The sequence below is a fragment of the Polistes canadensis genome, unplaced genomic scaffold (genome assembly GCF_001313835.1).
Source record: "Polistes canadensis isolate GaletaPanama2010 unplaced genomic scaffold, ASM131383v1 scaffold_490, whole genome shotgun sequence".
NCBI lineage: Eukaryota > Metazoa > Arthropoda > Insecta > Hymenoptera > Vespidae > Polistes > Polistes canadensis.
Window position 1 is genome coordinate 10,333 of NW_014570037.1, and position 18,791 is coordinate 29,123.

Here is an 18,791-nt window from a genome sequence, read left to right on the forward strand (position 1 = left end):
TCTATTTTCTTCTCCTTCCTATCCCCCAGTTTACCTGCTTTCTTTCTTTCCTCCTTCCTCTTCTTTACCTACCTTTCTCTAAGAAAAAGCAATGGTCTTCTCCTTCCTTGTATATTTTCTTAAGAGAACCCTACGACGGCAAACCCCTCCCCCTCCCCCATACGTCCCCCCTTCTCTTAGTTCACAAACTTAATCCCACCAGTTTCCTCACCTCTCTTCTTTCTTTTCCTTTCCATTCCTTTCCTTTCCTTTCCTTTCCTCTGGGCCTTTTACCACCACCATTACCACCACAATCCATCACCATTCTTCCTCCTTGCGACTATCCACCACCATCCTCACTCAGTCGCGTTTTCCAAGGCGCCGCTTGTGACATTGCCACGCGATTCCAGCACATGCCGTGGCACGGGTTACAACGAACAAGTTACCATCCAGTTCACTGCCCGGATGGTCAACAGTGCGCGATAAGCTAATCGGTGCTCTTGTGAACGATCACCACCCCAAAAATCGATTTTACAAAATTGTTTTATTCTTTTGTATATCTTTCTTTTCTTTCTCTTTCTTTCTTTCTTTCTTTCTCTCTCCCTTCTTTCTTTCTTTCTTTCTCTTTCTATTTTCTACCTATCAGTTTTTGTCGTTTATCATCGCACAGTGACACATAAGTTCATCGATATTTTGTTTCTTTCTCTTTCTGATTTCCTTGCCCCATCCTTTTTTTCATTTTTCGGAAAAAAAAGGAAGGAATTGTCTTTGATGAGAAATCGAATCGATTTTTGTTCGGATCGATCGGTGCTGCTGGTATCTCCCATCGTATTAATAAACGTCATTTTGTTATTATTATTAATATCTTCGAGAAACTAATGTAAACGTGACCCCCTCTACTCCCCACCCCCATTGTCGAGTTAAGTCAAGGAAAAATAGTTAAAGAAAGAAAGAGAAAAGATACTGTAGATATAAGAAAGAAAAAAAAAAAGAAAAATTGAGTGAAGTCCAGTGCCAAAGGTAATCGAGTTGGAGGAGGATAGAGTCCAAGAAGAGTGACCTTGACAAACCAGGAAAGGAAAAATACCAAGGAAGAGGAGCCGTCTGAGATCTTTATCACGAAGAAGAAACTATACACGGTTCCTTCTTTTTCATCTTAGGAATCACGAAAAAGGGATTTCTTTACCAGTGACAAGACGGACGTTATGAAACGTTCTTAAAAAGCAGACAGTTGCAAACGTTTATTGCACTGCACGGTAAGTTTGACACGACATCATTTTTTTTTTTATACTAATATTTATTTATATTTATTTATCTTATAATCGTAATATTTAACAAATATTTAACATTCCATCCTATGGTATATTATAATTTATATAATCATCCCCGTATGAAATATAATACATAATTATTTAAATTATAATCGAAATCTTTTTCCTCTGCGAATAATATAGGATTATTTTTATTGCAATATAAATAATGCGATAAACATTTTGTTCGGCATTCAGGATGACGCGTGCCAATCGTTAGATCGATTCGTTTGCACGAATGCTCGCTTTTGATGCTCTTTTCAGTTCGCGAACACCATAATTACACAACGGAGTGAACGTTCCATTAATATATCTTTCCGCTATTACTTCAAATGATCATTCCTAACGTTCCAAAGACGTAATAATACGTTTATTGCATTCCAATCTCTAACGTGAACTTATTTTTTCTAATTCTATATCCCTAAGATTTTACTATGATTTATTATTATTTTATCCAATCTTTTTTTTTTTATCGTTTTCGAAATAATTAACACTCAAAGCGTTAATTATTTTCTTTAAAAATTTAGTATACAACTTTTTGCAATAATATACACTTTTGTACGTATTCAAAAAAAAGGAAACGAATTTTCGTAGACAAACAATATACAAAACACATTTATATTTTATATAAACATAAATATAATAATTCGTGTTTTTTTAAATGTGCATGTTAAAAAATAGGTTCAATACTTTAAACATCGATGCGTATACATTTTTGATTCGATCATTGCTTTAATACTTTAGATCATTAGTTTCTGTGATAATTCAATAATTGGTTCTTCCCTCTTTCTTTTTATTTTTTTGTTTCTTTTCATTTTTATTTGAATCGAAGATGAGAGGAAAAAAATGATGGAAGAATCGTCTGGTCGTTTAACGAAACCAGGACGCGATCGGGAATCGATGCGATCGTTGGCAGGGGCCAGGCTGATCGTGAAGCCAGGTGAAAGCTACCTTTCCGAGTTTGGCCCATAATAAAACGAGGTGTTCCGATCTAGACATGGAAAAGATCATTCGGCATGCTTCATTATTATCCATATTATTACTTTTTCTTTTGTATTTTTCATCTTCATCTTCATCTTCTTTTTCTTTTTCTTAAACTTTCTTTATAATCATCGATTATATCTATCCGAACAATTTTGATTTTTAAAGAAAATTATCTCGATATTCATCTCTAAGATGATTTTTGTTTTTTTTAACACAACTCGAATGTATATAATTTAAATGAAAAAATAATTGAAATGTTCTTTTTACATTCGTAACGTGGGAAACCCAAAATGAAAATTTAATCTAACAAATTTGTTTTCTTTTCTTCTTTTTTATCACGAACACAATGGCTAGTAGAATTATTCAGGTGACTTGTTTGAAATGTCTCATTCGGTAAATGTGAATGAGAAATAAAAATGATAAATTAACACGGTGAAACGAAATTTCTCACCTATTTTTTTTTCGAGCTCGTGAGAAACGTTAGTTTCTTGAAAGGAGATCTTTGTGTACTTAAATACACCTTAGAGTTTACATAACTCTATTTTAAAACGGCATTACCATGGACTCCGAGTATTTGACATCGTTCCGATGTTTCCGTGTAAATGTCATGGAAAATATTATGTTAACCAAAAGATTTTTTAAAACATCCGAATCATTAATATGATATTTAATTTTTGCACAATTGTTCACAATTGTTGATGAAAATTTAATCGATTTTACACGTTGTACTCTTAATCGATCGTGCATTATACCATAGACAAGTTCTCTTACGTTAATCCAATTTAGGCTCGTCACCATAATCGAATGGGTGAACTTTACTAACGGGTTATATTCTAACGTCACTTATTCTAATTTTGTATTTCAACGAATCAGACGTATGTTTAATCATTTGTTATTTCGTTTTCACGTTAATTAATTATTCCATGGTAATGCGGTTGATATAAAATTTCTATTGTTAAATATGGCATTGATAATACACAAAAATGCAATATTGTAAATAATTAATATTACATGAACGAGTGTTCAATATTTTTAGAATAATCGAAAAAAAAATAAAAAAACAATAAGTGATGTTCGATATTAATTAAATTAGCAAGAACCTTGTACGCTTGTCTATCACCTGTGACCTCTTTGACAAGAAAAACATCTTCATTGCATTTTTCTCTCTTTATTCATATTCTTCTTTTTCTTTTTCATTTTTTGTATTTTTTTTTTGTCCTTTGACCTCGATAAGAAGCAAAAAAACAGAATTGACATAACTATCGAATAAAAATAACATTTTGTGTTATAGTGTTGCAAGAATAATAATAATACATAATTCATATGAATAAAAACGTTTTAAAAGATAATTTTATTTCGTGTTAATATGAAATTAATGAAAATTCGTGTATACTTTTCACCTGTGACCCTTATAAACGACTATAAAATTATTTTTAGTATTTGTGTCTTTTTATTTTTCTATTTTTTCTATTTTCTTCTTCGTCTTTCTCATTTGGCCTCGATAAGAAGAGAAAAGGTTTGTTTAGCCTGTATGATCATCCACGTACTATCACTTTCATGACAAGAGAGAAGGAATGCAATCCTTCTCTCTTTCTCTCTCTCTCTCTCTCTTTCTTTCTCGTGCACGTTTCGTTAGGTGCATTCAAGTCGAACAAACTTACGCGAATGCCAATCGGTCTTGCACGAACGATCGAGCTTGTAATATGTCGTTAAATTTCTCAGTGAAAGCAAAAGAAGAACAAAGTAGTGTCCCTTTCGTGAGAGTAACCCCATGATCTTATTCTATTATTTTATATATTATTTCCAACGAATATATATATTTATTATCTTTTTTTTTTTTTTGTAATTTTTTTCAAAATTTAAATTGCAAAATTAATATTAACAAATCATTACGATTTTTTGTTGTTGAATATTTGTCAATGCGTGTAAATTTTGCCAAAAGGATAAATTGACTCGGTTAATTATTTGGCTTGTTTTTATTATTATTATTATTATTATTATTATTATTAAATTATTCCAAATAATATAGAATAAATTTATAAAAAATTGGATTAATTGTTATAATATAATATAACTGATATACTGACATAAACAATTCGAGTTACGTGCAAGACTTCTTTTTTTTTTTTTTTTTTCTTTTTTACGATCATATCCGCTGACGATGAGAGATTCCTTCATTTCAATGTTTCAACTAAAACAGAATTTGCAAATTGAACGGAAGGAGAATGATTGTGACTCCTTTACGAAGGAAACGAGGTCGACCGATGTACGAAGAACATCGTCTAATGGAACAACGAGTTTCTCTATGGGGCGATCATTCCTTTGCGAAAAAAAGAATGGAAAAATGAGGGTAGGATGGTTGAAAGAAACGTTAAACGACAAAAAGAATCGTGCTCTCGGGTACTCCTGGAATATGACACGCGTTTTTTTTTAATTTTCTTTTATTCCATAGTATATCCATCTCATTTCTTACATTGTAGATTACTTCGTGTATTTGTGAGAGAAAACATATTATAATAGAATTTTTCCCCATAGCCTTTCTTTCCTCGTTGTCTACGTGATCGAATGATTTTGTAATTTTCGTTGATTCCTTCGTGATATTCGTTCGAAGAAAATATTTAAAAATTAATTTAGAAATTATTTTCTTATCATGTCTCAATGTTCGAACATTAATAATTAATTCTTTTTATTTATTTATGTCTCTTCATCTTTCGTATTACATTCCTACAGATTTAATTCGATATTTAAGTTTCATTATGTTATATTATATTTTTTTTGGTTCTATTTTCTCTTCTTATTTTCTTATCGATATAAAATTTTGGAGTTCGAAGTCATCCAGGCTCGATGTTTAATTTGAAAAAAAAAAAAGACCTTAACTCGAGGCTAAACTAATCGGGTCACCCAGATCCAATAATCAAGCAAGTGATGCCACCGAACTGAGCTTTCTCCAAGTGTTGGAGTGCACTCGCTTGAGTGCAACTCCATGAGAGATGCACGCATAGATTGTCGAGATAAAAATAATAAAAAAAAAAAAAGAAATGAAAAAAAAGGGAAAGAAAAGAAAAGAAAAGAAAAATCTGCGGACAGCGTAAACACACGTGAACGTGTAACGTTTACATGCACCTGTGCACGTTCTCCTCTTACGTTCCTTATTGACGAACGGCCAATGAACGCGGAAGAATTTTCGAATCACCGACACTGTGTGTGTGTGTGTGTCTCTCTCTCTCTCTCTCTCTATCTCTCATCGATTCCTTTTCTTGACTATGCTTAAAGTGTCCTGACAAAAGGAACAAAATTTATACTTATTTGCATGCTTCATTGACTTGATTTAATAAAATAAACAAATGTTCAATAAATATATTACTTTTTGTTTATAAGTGTATCAAATTAGATAAATTCTTAGATATTTGTTGTTTTATTATGCAACGATTAGCATTGATTTAGTATCTATATTTTGTCATCTTCAAATAAAAAAAAAATATATATATATTCTCATTAATTTTTCTATTATCTTTTTATCATAATGATTATTATATTTTTTTTAATCAAATGTGACAAATAATTTCTGTAATATAAATATTCATAGAATAGAGATGTAAAAATATATAAATGAATGATATTTGTTATTAGAATTGTGATTAGTATAGTGCAATGATCGAATTAACAATTAACAATTTTGTTTCGCTTAGTTGTAATCGATACCAGGAACGTGAAACTAGAGAATGTTGAGTGAAACGGAACACTTTGAAGGAAAGTGACTTCCGTGTACTCACGCGTGAACACTTACGGTGCCTTTGTACACGCTTACAAGGGAGAGAATGAAAGGAAACGAGTGTTTAAAACGTTTAAGATTCTTTTAATTCGATTTAAATACCCGTGTACAACATCTTGTGTGTGTCTCTTCGTACAATAGAGATTAAATTAGTTTAATGTTTTATTTTTTTATTATTTTATAGAGAAATGAGATTTTAATTATATATTTTTTTAATGTAAAATTATATAAAAATATGAACTACTTTAATTAATTAATTGAAATTTTTGTCTTTAATTAAAAATATTTCATACACTGTAACTCTTTAACACATAATAATCGTTTGACTATACGTTCCAACGTTTAAAAAATGATTACTTTTGAATCAACTAAGTGCAGAAAAGAGTTAATGACGACGGGTCGATTCACACGCGCGTAAACGTATCGACTTAACGGTTTATATGAAAAATCAGAGCGGCACGTTGAATATAATTAAATAATAAGAAAAAATTAATTTTTTTTTTTTTTTTTTTTCATTAACGTCAGACGGTCACCCAGAAAAGAAATAACGCGTGTTACTTCAGTCCTATTCTCATATGTTCGACATTTCATATTTTATAACAGTAAATTATTCATTGTGTATAAGTATTTGTGTGCTCTAGTTCGATGATACTTCAAGTAAAAGATTTATAAATTTTCAAATATCATAGATTGATATATATTCATTAAATTAATTTAAATTAAACAATTAATAGAGAGAGAGAGCGAGAGAGAGAAATAAAAAATAGAATAAAATTAATATATCACAATTAAAATATTTATATATGTGTGTATATATATTCATGTTAATTCGTGCTATCAAAATAAATAATAGTTAAGCTAGAAAAATATTGAAGAATAATATTAATAAAATGAATGTTCATAAAGGGGGATATAAAAGATAAAAATGAAAAGAGAGAGAAAGAGAGAAATGGAAAAAGATAGTGTGAAAGGAATTAGGTCAGCGGTGGTAAAGTCAGGTGGTCAATTAGCATGCCACTCGAATATTTCCATGAATTAGTCAAATTATTCTTGCGAGATTACTAAATTCAATCCCCTTCTTATGTATTTTTCCTCGCTTCTCTTTCAGTCATTCATTCTCATCTTTAAGCATTTACTTATGTATATGTAAACGTAGGACGACTGTAATGAACTGCTCTGCTCGTCCGATGAATATAACGGGATTTTGTACGCGTGTATAAGGACGCATTTATGCGTGTTTATGTGTATACGTGTGCACATGTATATATACGAACGAACCAATACATTTCTCTTCTTTTTTATTTTTTTTTTTTTTTTTATTTTTTCTTGTCGAGAAAAGATTCATAAGAAAAAGAAAGAAAGAAAGAAAGAAAGAATAAATGTGGCCCAGACCTCTGAACAAATTCTCGTAGACCTTGGCCAAGTTTCGTTGAACAGGTTTTATCAAAATCGATCTTTTGATTTATGGGGTCCTTTCGGTATTTAATAGATGATTTTTTTTTTCATTGGAAGAAAATAATAAAAATAATGATAATAGTTGTAGTAAAAATAGTTGTTGTAAAAAATGAAAATGAATATATTCCAAATATTGTGTTTTATGAAATAAATAATATACATAGAATAAAAAAACATATATATATATATATATATATTTGTGAGGTATGATATTAAATGATCGATTAATTGGATTAATTTGTTTAGAAAATTAAAAGTTATAGAGAATAAGTTGGATAAAATCAATGAATAAGTCAGGTTGTTGTTGTGTTGTCACCTTCCGATTTCCAGTTTCCGTGTCGCATACTGGAGTCGATATTCTTGTACCGTTATTATGGACGAACGAACACGTCTATCTCAGGTTAAGCAAAGCCTAAGCGAGAATTAGATCGACGTAGCGGCAATTTCTCATTGCTTACCGATCCACTTGTTGCTTAAATTAACAACTATAAGAATAATAATCTGACAGAAAGAAATGAACATAAGTATGAATTAATAAAAAGAACAAAATCTATATATGCTTGTTATGTAAGACGGTAGATCACTTTCATAGGATCGTAATAATTTCGATCAACTGGATATAACATAAACTATGATGAAATTTACGCGAATCTTTTTACATAGACATAGTTTTAATACGTTATGGTGTGGCCTCCTTCATACGGTTCCGACACGTTCACTCAAATTAATAACAATTTACGAGTTAGTTTCTTTTTTCTTTCTTTTCATATCTTTAAATGTATTTTTTGTAAGAAAGAAAAAGAAGACAAAAAATGTAATGCAACATTTTATCTCTTTACAGATGGCTACTGGAACTAATCTTTGTCTACTGTTCGCTTTTCTGGTCTCGACTTCTGCTTTCTCGTTTTCCAATGCACCTCAAAACAAAGGTAATTGTCATCTTGTATGGTTTTATTTTAAGGGAATAAGATATATTATTATTATGTCGTAGATAATTATTATTGTTTTAATAGGACTAATTTATATAGTTTATTCCCATGAATAATCGTTTGGAATATATTGTATATTTGGAAAATAATTATTTTTTATATTGATAGTGACGATAAAATTTATTATTGCAATAAAATAGAGGAAATACTCTCATCGTCGTTTGATTAATATTGAAATAATTTATCGTAATAATTTCCTCGAAATTTAATGGGCTATTAATTTAAAAAAAAAAAAAAAAAAGAAAAAGAACAAATATACTTTTTCGGTTTTTTAAAAGAGGAATTTATTAGAAACCGATGGTGAGAAATATTATGACTTTGTAAAAACCATGTGCAAATTTCTCGCGGGCATTTAAACAGTTAACGATGACACCAATTTCTACTTACATATTATTTTGTTTGTTTGTTATCTTATTTTATTTTATTTTATTTTCTCTCGTTGAAGAATTTACTCTCTCAAGTTGGTTTGTACTTTGAGTTACGAAAATATCTTAACTTGCCTCTTTCTCTCTCTCTCTTTCTTTCTCTCTTTTTATTTTTCCTTCTTTCTATTCATCGTTGTTGTCGTCGTCGTCGTCGTCAACACATGACACCAAATTCTACTTCCCGTCTCTTATTCACCTTCGAAAGTCGAGTATATACCTACGCTTCTTTGCAAGTATTCGCTTATATTCCATTTCGAGAAGCTACTTATGAATTCTTCAGATGTAACGGCCGCTTAAGATCTCATTTTAAAGTGGCACGATTTGAAACTTTTTCTTTTAAAACACGTGTAACACAAGAGTATCATCGTATTTAATATTCTATTTGCGTAATTTTGCGTATGTATTTGTGCGTGGGAAGTATCTCATTATATTATACAATTTTCCAAACTTTGTAATTACCTCGTAACGATAAAATTGAATAGTAATGTAATGCATGTGGTACTTGGTAAGTTCGTGTCGATATATTAATATATAAATATGTATATATAATTTGTGTAATAAATAAATTCTATGTATAATTAAAACGTACCGTAGGGATTATAAACGAACTGTTTGAATATAACATTAATAATTTAATTTCATTACTTTGACTTGTTAATGTTTTGTAATGCAATATTACGATGCGACCTTTTTGCCTGGTCTTGTATTTGGAATTTTTTTTAAATATTATTTTTATTCAAAATAAACGTGTATAGATATTTACAAGAAATTTTTCGATTCTTCTTTAGATCTGATATAAAAAAAAGAAAAAATTTCTGACAAGTTTACGGATAAAAAAATAATATCGAATTTGTTATTATTTATTTATAAATCGACAGACACGAACTTATCCGGGGCAACTTATCCCAATACATACTAACGCGTATAGAATATATTTTTGATTACTGTTTAATTATTAAGAAGAATTCGAAGTTGTTCAAAGATAAATAAGTATGATATCTTTTATTAACTGTTAAACTGTTACTTCCTCTCTTTTTTTATCGAAAATATCACCTTTCTCCACTTTCACGCGTTGATTCGTGTCATGAGGAACAACGGTATTTGATGATGGGTAGTTTGAATGGGTAACGTTCAATAAATCATGAATTTTGGATAAATTTCTAATAAAAGAGTAAGGAAAATACTTAAATAAATAAATAAAAAAAAAAGTAACATCCACACACTTCGTAGAAATTCAACATACATTTTTGGTAAGAATAATCATCATCAACTGTTAGAAATGTTTTGAACAAAAAAAATCATTGCAATAATCATAGCTATCGTTACGTTCAATCAATCAATTTAAGAAAAACATCTTGTGTGATTTACGATCAAGTCAATTAGAAAGATATTTATTCTGAGTATGTGATATATACACACACACACACATATGCATATACGTACACGCAAAAGAAGCAATTGAGTTAAGATTTAACTACGAGGAAATAATTTAACGAAGCCTCTCATTCTCTTTCTCTCTTTCGTTATTCTCGACCGCGTTTGAACATGAACGAAACATGAAATTAATAGTAATGAATTTAATACCGGCCGATTCGGTTTTTATGCGGTCAAGTGAAACTCGAAACAGGATCTATCTCTCATAGGGCCGATCGAGCGAATCGAATCGAAAAGAAGAATCAACGATCTACTCGTTATCTTTTCCTATTTTTTTTTCTTTTCTTTCTTTTTCGTTTTGTTTCCACCTTCACGCGAGTACATCGAATTAATACGTTAATTAATAATAATTGTACGTTGAGATGAACGCGATTCTTAGGTATATGGTCGATCGTTAAAATAAAAAAAAAATGAATTAATCGAATTTTTGAAACGTTTCATTTTCTAATATAAAAACAATAATGAAACGAAATAACGGTGAGAAATAATTTAAAAAAAAAAGAATCATCAACTTCTCAAATTTTTATTAGGTTTTTCTTTTTAAACAGAGTACCTGCATCAATTTTTTTTTCACACCAACGTAAAGAAGATGCTCGATCGAATGTTTGCGTAGATTTAATGAAAATATTACGAGATAACTAGAAGAATAATAATTAAAAACAAAGAGAGATAGAGAGAGATAGAGATGGATAGAATAGCAAATAAAAATTTACTGTATTTTTTTTAACGTGATAATATTTTTACCCGTATATATATATATATAGTTTTTGTTTTATTGCATTCTCATTAAAATTGCATACATTTATTTTTTTCGTGATAAGCATGTTCGATCACTATCTCGTTCTGATAAATTAAATAATTATTTTAAAATGAGATATAACATCGAGGAAAATATTATTAAAATTTTTCTTTTCTTTTTTTTTAGGGGGGAAAAGATTTTCTATTAAAAGTGCATGAATTTTTCTTTGATATAAAAGATGCTCGATTCGCAGTTTAGTTGGACATTGAATTACGTTGAATTTTCTATTATTTCTCTGTAAATGTTTTACCAGTGACACGATTCTAAGTCCTACGTAAGATTGCACGAGCACGAACACGAAATAGAAAAAAAATGTAGAACGGTGCAAGGATCCGGACGAGCAATACGAACGATTCGCGGAGTAGGTCATCATATCGGTAGTATGTAGACGTATAAGGCACGTGCGAAGCCTACATGCTTGCTCGTCTATGCCCCTTAGTCATCTAAGCATAACCATCTTACTCAGTTATACAGATACAATGTACCGTATACATTAAATCTCCTAACCTTGAACAATCTATTCTCAAGATCTTCTCAAATCATTTTAACACTCTCATACGTTCAAGATCTTGTTATAAACCTGTCATCTATATCATTGAAATAATAATGAAATAAATGATAGAAAATTATTTGATTGCTTGCATAAATTTCTATCGATTATTTTATATTTTTATTATTTTTTCAGTTATTTTCTAAATTATTTTACGATAGAAATAATATATGTAGTATATAAATTATATGATAAATTTTATTGGAATTTTTTGAATCCGTTATAATAATTACAAATATATATATCTATTAGATGAACACAGTAGAAATAAATTAAAAAGATTAGTCTGTACAATGCATATAAATATTTCGTAGAATGTTCGTATGATGGTTATCAAAAAAAAATCTAATCGATGGACTGTCTTATTGCTTAAATAAATAATTATATCGGTCAGTATTCATTTGAAGCGTGAAACGACCTGGAATTCATTTTCAATCGCGACCTGCTTATTATACACACACACACACACATTTTTATCAAGAAACATAATTATCTTTCGTCTGATTGGAATAGCTAAGAAAATTGTTAAATAGAAACTTTGTGGTTTTAGTAATTAGAAGACGATAGGAGAACCGCTATTTACCCGTTATGATGTGCAAGGGCATTGAAAGAACGGTTAAATCGTTGCAACACGCATCGAATTTGTTTCAATCTCGAGAAATCGAATGGTATTGGATTAATGCTGATTCCTAATATAATTTGCATTAAATATATGAAGTTAGAATACAAAGTATAGACTTATTTCGAACTTATTTTGTATGTACGATGCACATTATCCTTCGGCAGTGTAATTAATTGCAATGAATGTTTAAAATCTTTCAATTAGATGTAAATGATCGCGCATAATCTGCCAATTATTGGCACCACCCGTTACCTACCTATTTCTTTTCCTTTTTTTTTTTGTTTTAGCAAATCAAAATCTTGAACCGAAAATAAATTGAACGAAAAATTGCGTTAACAATAATTTTGAATAATTGAATTGGTCATATTTAAACAACAGATAATAATTATGTTAACAGGTCGAAGACTGTTCGGAGGTTACAGGATAGTACCGAAAGTATGCCAGCCAACAATACCTTCACGAACGAAATCAAAGGAGCCAGCAATTTGCATGTTCAATTACGAATGCACACGTAGGAACGGCAAAGTTGTTGGCGCCTGTATGGATGGTTTCCTTTTTGGCGCTTGTTGTCAATTACCATCGAAAAATCTAAATGATGAGAATTACGAAAAAATGTCAAGTACGGAGAACGTGTTAAATTTGGAAGAGATCGATCATGTGCCGGATATTCCGATACTTTTAAATCCGGATGGTACGCCAATTGGAATGTCGATAGCACAACAGACTAATAACAACATTAAAACTGATGATTCTTCTTCTTCTTCTTCTTCTGGCGTTTCGAATCATCTGAGCGAGGAGGATTCTTCTTACACGAAAATAACGACGTTCGATTCTAATTTATCGACTTTTAAACCAAACAATAAAGATCAATTGGAGAACGGTGAAAAAGTTCAGGTACCACCGTTGCAACCAGGTATAAGTCAATTAGAAGATGATTTTCCTGCGCTACTTGGTCAACAAAGTATTTTGGATAGCTTGCAACTTCCAGGATTACTATCTCATAAGGATAAAAATAACAATATGCAGAATCATAATAATAATCATAATGATCCAATGGTCGATAATCCATTAGCAACATTATTGAGCCCGGATCAAGTGCTTCAAATAGCCGATCCGGTCGATCAATTGCCAGCTTTGTTTTCTCATGGGTTAAGTCATAATAATCATAGTTCAGCCGATACGATATTGCTCAATGAGAATGGTACGATGTTAAATGAGACGCATAATCCGGATGAATTGTTTAAGCCAAGCACGGAATCCTCGATAGATGCTTTTACGAATAGTAAAATGACTTCTAGTTGGAATACCGAGGAAAGAACAAAGATAACAACAGTAATGCAAAGTACAGAATTGATGACCGAACGGACGAGAGTAAAGGAAGGTAGTACGGAGTCGACACAATGGGTGAGATTTCCTGATCAATCAACGTCAACTAGTACCGAGATGATGCCAATCACGTTTAGTGATTTGAAATCTACTAGTTTGAATATGGAATCAACTGTTGATAAATCAACTGAACAGCAGGTATACGCGAACACGCAAAAGGTTTCGAACGTGACACCTAGCTCAGGGTTGAGTTCAAGTGATATTATCGAAAAGACGAAAACGACAGAAGAGAAAGTAACGATGCAGGATGAAATAGAAACTGATGGTAGCACGGTTAAACGCGTGGCTACAACTCCGATGACTACGACAAATAACGACAAAGGTATGGTGAGAGTTCCCACGATTACTTATGAAGCTCCATCGGGTAATAAGAAGAATGATGTTCTTGACAAAGAAGAAATAGCGATCAATCATATCATTTCTATATTAAATGATACTACACCGGGATCAGAGACTACAGTTAGTATACAAGAACCAATGTCTTCCGTTAATAATTGGGTGAACGTAGAAAAAACTTCGAAACCTTCAGTGATGAAAGTTTCCTCTTGGAAACCTTCCAGTTTGAAACCATCGACGTATAAACCTTCCGTATATCCTTCCACTTTAAAAATCTCAACTTTACAACCATCCACATTAAATCCTACGATAACAACCTTATCTACAGCATCCCCTACCTTTTATAAACCAGTACAACCATCCTCATATTACAATTACGAAACTTTTCCTACCGAAACTAATTATCCTACTTATCCTACATCCAATTCGTATTCATCGAGACCTCCATCAACGCCATTAACTTATGGATCGTCCAGTAGCTTCGCATATTCATCAAGGCCAACCACAAATCCACCAGCACCAACTGTCATTGTTCTCGGCCCACTCGGCACAGAATACACTACTCTGACAACACCGAAATCTGTGATAACTAAAAAACCATCCAATGGTTCGAATAAACCAAGTTTTCTTTCGACCAGGCCAACTCCTTCTACGGTTAGACCTGCAATAGTTATAACAAAAAAACCGAGTGTATCTACTATGATCACTCACAATATCAGCACTGTCATTTCTAACGTCGATACCAATAGTAATCACGTTGTTTCTACTAGTTACATAACTGTTAATCTAAAAGACACTACGAGTACACAATCGCCAGAAAATATGGATTCTACGACTGATGCTTTTGTAACTGAAACGAGTTTGGAGGAAAGAATGACAACTAAAAAACCTACAACTTGGATGACTGCATTAACTTGGTCCAAAAAACCTGGGTTTTATTTGAAACCTTCGACCTCTCACACTGTCTCCTCGCAAAATACACCAGGTGTTACTTTCGTTCTAAAAGCTACAACCCCGTCACCACCACCACCACCGCTAATTGCAGCAGCTTCCGTTCACTGTGACGATGAAACACCTGCACCTGACGATTTCATTAACTTTCCACCAGTTAGAAATCCTAATTTAAATATTTCAACTCCCTTGTCTCAACAAGAAAAACCAACGATAGTTGAGACTTACAATAATACAGGCTATCCGAATATAGATATAATCAGCGAGAATGATATTCCAACTCCTACATTCATAGAGGATGCTGTACTCACAAATAAAGTCGATACGTTCGTAAATAAGATCGTCGAGTCTCTCCAGGGTAACTTTCAGGTAATTAAAAATGTTTTCAGTTAATTAGATTTATCGTTATTCCCCCCCCCCCAACGTGTATTAATAAATGATTATAATTAACGAAGTTTCTACTATAAATTCTCATTGTTTCCAAAGTATCCGATCGATGATTAAAAGAAATGTTTAATTTTTCAAACGTAAACGTAACACTCGTCGTTGAATAATTTGTTATCAATTATTGAAATTATACGTAATTAAAATAAAATAATTATCAAACTTTTTAAATATATAATCATCCAAAGATATTTTTGTAATTCTTTTAAATGAGAATAAAATAGTCTGTGACAAGTAAAACTTGTGTGTGTAAAAAAGATACGTAAATTAGAATGATTAGTGTTCTATCAGGCGTAATAGTTAGTTTTCATTCAAGAAAACTATACCGTTGGGAACGGAATGGATTTCTTGCAGAATGCAAACTAAATGTAACTTCTAATTAACCCATGCGCGCGCGCGCGCGTATCCTCGTGCATGCGTTTCAATTAAACTTTAATTGTACACATCTTCGCGCTCAATCTAAAAGTAGAACTAATTGAAATTGTCGGTGTGAACATTTCAGAATCTCAAAGACATCGTTTACAATCGTACTAACGGATTGTCAACTACGACGACAACGGCAACGACAACGAGTTCGATATCGGTAACTAAAAGACCAATTACCACAGTTTCTGGTAATACCACGAAAAAACCAACTAGAAGACCACCGTCAACTAATAAACCGTCGTCACAAATCACAACTAAAAAACCTGCTACCACGAAAAGACCGAACGTAAGACCGGGTGCAACGTCAAAACCAATTTCCGGTGAAAAACCACGTCCAACAAAATCTACGACTCTGAAACCAAAACCGATTGTGACTACGTCCATACCAACTACGAAAAGACCACCACCTCAGGTCACCACGAAACGTCCAAAACCAAACAGAAAGACAAGCACTGTACCTACAACTACGGTCGAGGTTGTTCTCCAAGAGGAGGAAGCGGGGGAGGTTTCATCGATCGATACAACGCAAAGCAGCGCTTTGAATGTCGAGACCACCCCAAAATCGGATTTTCGTACACGTAAGACACACTATTGTCAAATTTTAATTTAATCTAATTTCATTTAATTTAATTTAATTTAATTTTTTTTATTTTTTTTCTTCTACCCGTTACACACCCCTATTCCATAGGAAATTACGCGTTACTTACGCGTGCATAATTTGTTTTAATAATATATTAACGAGTTCCATGTTTATATTCGTGTTAAACTCGCGTTAATTATATCGTTTTATCGTTATTAATTTATTTCGATATTTTTACCACCTGTTTTGTTTTTTTAATCTTGTATTTTTTATCTGATCCGAGAATATTAATTATGTTGGTTAAATGTGTAGAAAAATTTCAAATCTTTCGTCGCGTATTTGAATAGGTATCAAATAATAACAAATTGATTTGTAATATAATCCTAGTATTAATTTGATTATCTCTAAATATTGTCTGTCCTTAAATGAATTCAATATAATTGATATAAAAGTTGTGAACGCGTGTCAATAATTAATATGTAGCAATCTTTCATCGACAGAATGCGGGGTGAGACCTTTAATCAAGTCTGGTAGAATAGTTGGTGGAAAGGGTGCACAATTTGGTGAATGGCCGTGGCAGGTATTGGTAAGGGAAGCAACGTGGTTGGGATTGTTTACTAAAAATAAATGCGGTGGTGTTCTTATTACGGACAAATACGTCATAACTGCGGCACATTGTCAGCCAGGGTAAATTAAAAATGATGTTTTACTTTTAAAAAAAAAAAAAACCAAAAAAAAAGAACGAATATTCGAAAAATTGTATTTTATATATTTACTCGAATTTTTCTATGCAGATTTTTAGCATCCCTCGTTGCGGTTTTCGGTGAATTTGACATATCGGGAGAATTGGAAACAAAACGTAGCTTAACAAAAAACGTTCGTCGCGTTATCGTTAACAGGGGTTACGATCCGGCAACTTTCGAAAATGATTTGGCACTTCTCGAATTGGAATCACCGGTGCAATTCGACGCCCACATTGTACCAATTTGCATGCCAGACGAAAACGTTGATTTTACTGGGAGAATGGCTACGGTCACTGGTTGGGGTAGATTGAAATACAGTAAGTATATTTGTCTAATCCTTTCGTTAGTTTATTTTTTCCCTGTTGAATCGTTTAAAAAAAAAACAAAGAAAAGAAAAAAAAATGAAATGCATTTCGTTAATAAACATAATCCTTGATATAGACGGTGGTGTACCGTCGGTATTGCAAGAGGTCCAAGTGCCGATCATGGAAAATTCCGTATGCCAAGAAATGTTTCAAACGGCAGGACATTCGAAATTAATATTGGAAAGTTTCTTGTGCGCTGGCTACGCCAATGGTCAGAAGGATTCATGCGAGGTACTACTATTAAATAATAACTTAGATAGAATATTTGATTTGATCGTGTATATTATTCCTTGAATGTAAACTAAGTTTGCTTATATATTAACGTCTAGAAGTAATTGGATATGTCAGTGTATTTAGTATGAAGTATAGATTAATGAAGTAGCAAATGTCAGGTGGTATTGGTGGTGGTGGTGGTGGTAGTGTTGCTTGTACTGCTACTTATATGAGGTTGCAATTTATGAGAAACATGCTTGTTGCTGCATGCACGATACAAGGAAGAACGATGAGCAAGCATATTTGAAAATAGATGTAATGAAGGTAAATGTAATCAAGTGATGGATTTAATATGATCGATCGATCATTTGTAGGGTGACAGCGGTGGTCCATTGGTAATGGAACGACCTGATGGCAGATGGATGTTAGTTGGGACCGTATCCCATGGAATAAAGTGTGCCGCACCGTATTTACCTGGCGTTTATATGAGGACCACTTATTTCAAACCATGGCTGCACAGTATCACTGGAGTTTGAGGCCGAGGACGTTTCCTTCATATCAAGGACACTCTCATATATAACCGTGCCACCTGTATAAATGTACAAAGGAAGTCTAATTTATTATCCGCCCGGCATAGAAAAATCGATATCGATTAAGAAAGCAACCCTTTCCTCCTACCCTTTACCTTTAATCCTAAACTAACACACCCCCTTTTCTCCTCTCTTCTTTGCAACCAGTGTGATGCGAAAAATCACTGAAGAACGAGAGAGATTATTTCCTTTTTTATATTATATGTTTTCTTTTTATTGTTGTTGTGTGTGTTTAGTTTTTATCCTTAACACTCGAAACTTCGTTTAAGACTTTTCGTTGTTCAACGAAAAATTCGTATTTGTGCGTTTTTTTTTTTTTTATAGAAGGGAACACGTGTAATTGGTTCCATGTACATATACGTGTATTTTGTCTCTATACGTATGCATATACGCGTAACACACATACATTTTATTTTAATATTTATATTTATATATATA

At 32.1% G+C, this 18,791-nt stretch overlaps 1 protein-coding gene across 2 annotated transcripts; it reads left to right on the forward strand.

Annotated features, from left to right (window-relative positions):
- The first annotated feature begins 214 nt into the window (after positions 1 to 214).
- Positions 215 to 18,741, forward strand: LOC106792597 (mucin-5AC). 2 transcript variants are annotated; one of them, XM_014759068.1, is made up of 9 exons: positions 215 to 999; positions 1,140 to 1,235; positions 8,342 to 8,429; positions 12,717 to 15,361; positions 15,939 to 16,440; positions 16,943 to 17,129; positions 17,237 to 17,502; positions 17,627 to 17,781; positions 18,138 to 18,741. In XM_014759068.1, the coding sequence occupies exons 3-9, from the start codon at positions 8,342 to 8,344 to the stop codon at positions 18,297 to 18,299; spliced, it is 4,005 nt and encodes a 1,334-aa protein (XP_014614554.1). In that variant the 5' UTR covers positions 215 to 999; positions 1,140 to 1,235; the 3' UTR covers positions 18,300 to 18,741. The 2 variants fall into 2 exon arrangements, with proteins under 2 accessions (XP_014614554.1, XP_014614555.1); XM_014759069.1 differs by lacking the exons at positions 17,237 to 17,502; positions 17,627 to 17,781; positions 18,138 to 18,741 and having other exon boundaries at positions 215 to 1,235; positions 16,926 to 17,036.
- Positions 18,742 to 18,791: the final 50 nt, after the last annotated feature.

Excerpts from the sequence above, each read along its gene's own strand:
- LOC106792597 (XM_014759068.1), top strand. The coding sequence starts at position 8,342 with ATGGCTACTGGAACTAATCTTTGTCTACTGTTCGCTTTTCTGGTCTCG. Across the intron at positions 17,503-17,626 it reads TTGGGGTAGATTGAAATACA|ACGGTGGTGTACCGTCGGTA; the intron begins GTAAGTATATTT and ends TCCTTGATATAG. Across the intron at positions 17,782-18,137 it reads GTCAGAAGGATTCATGCGAG|GGTGACAGCGGTGGTCCATT; the intron begins GTACTACTATTA and ends GATCATTTGTAG.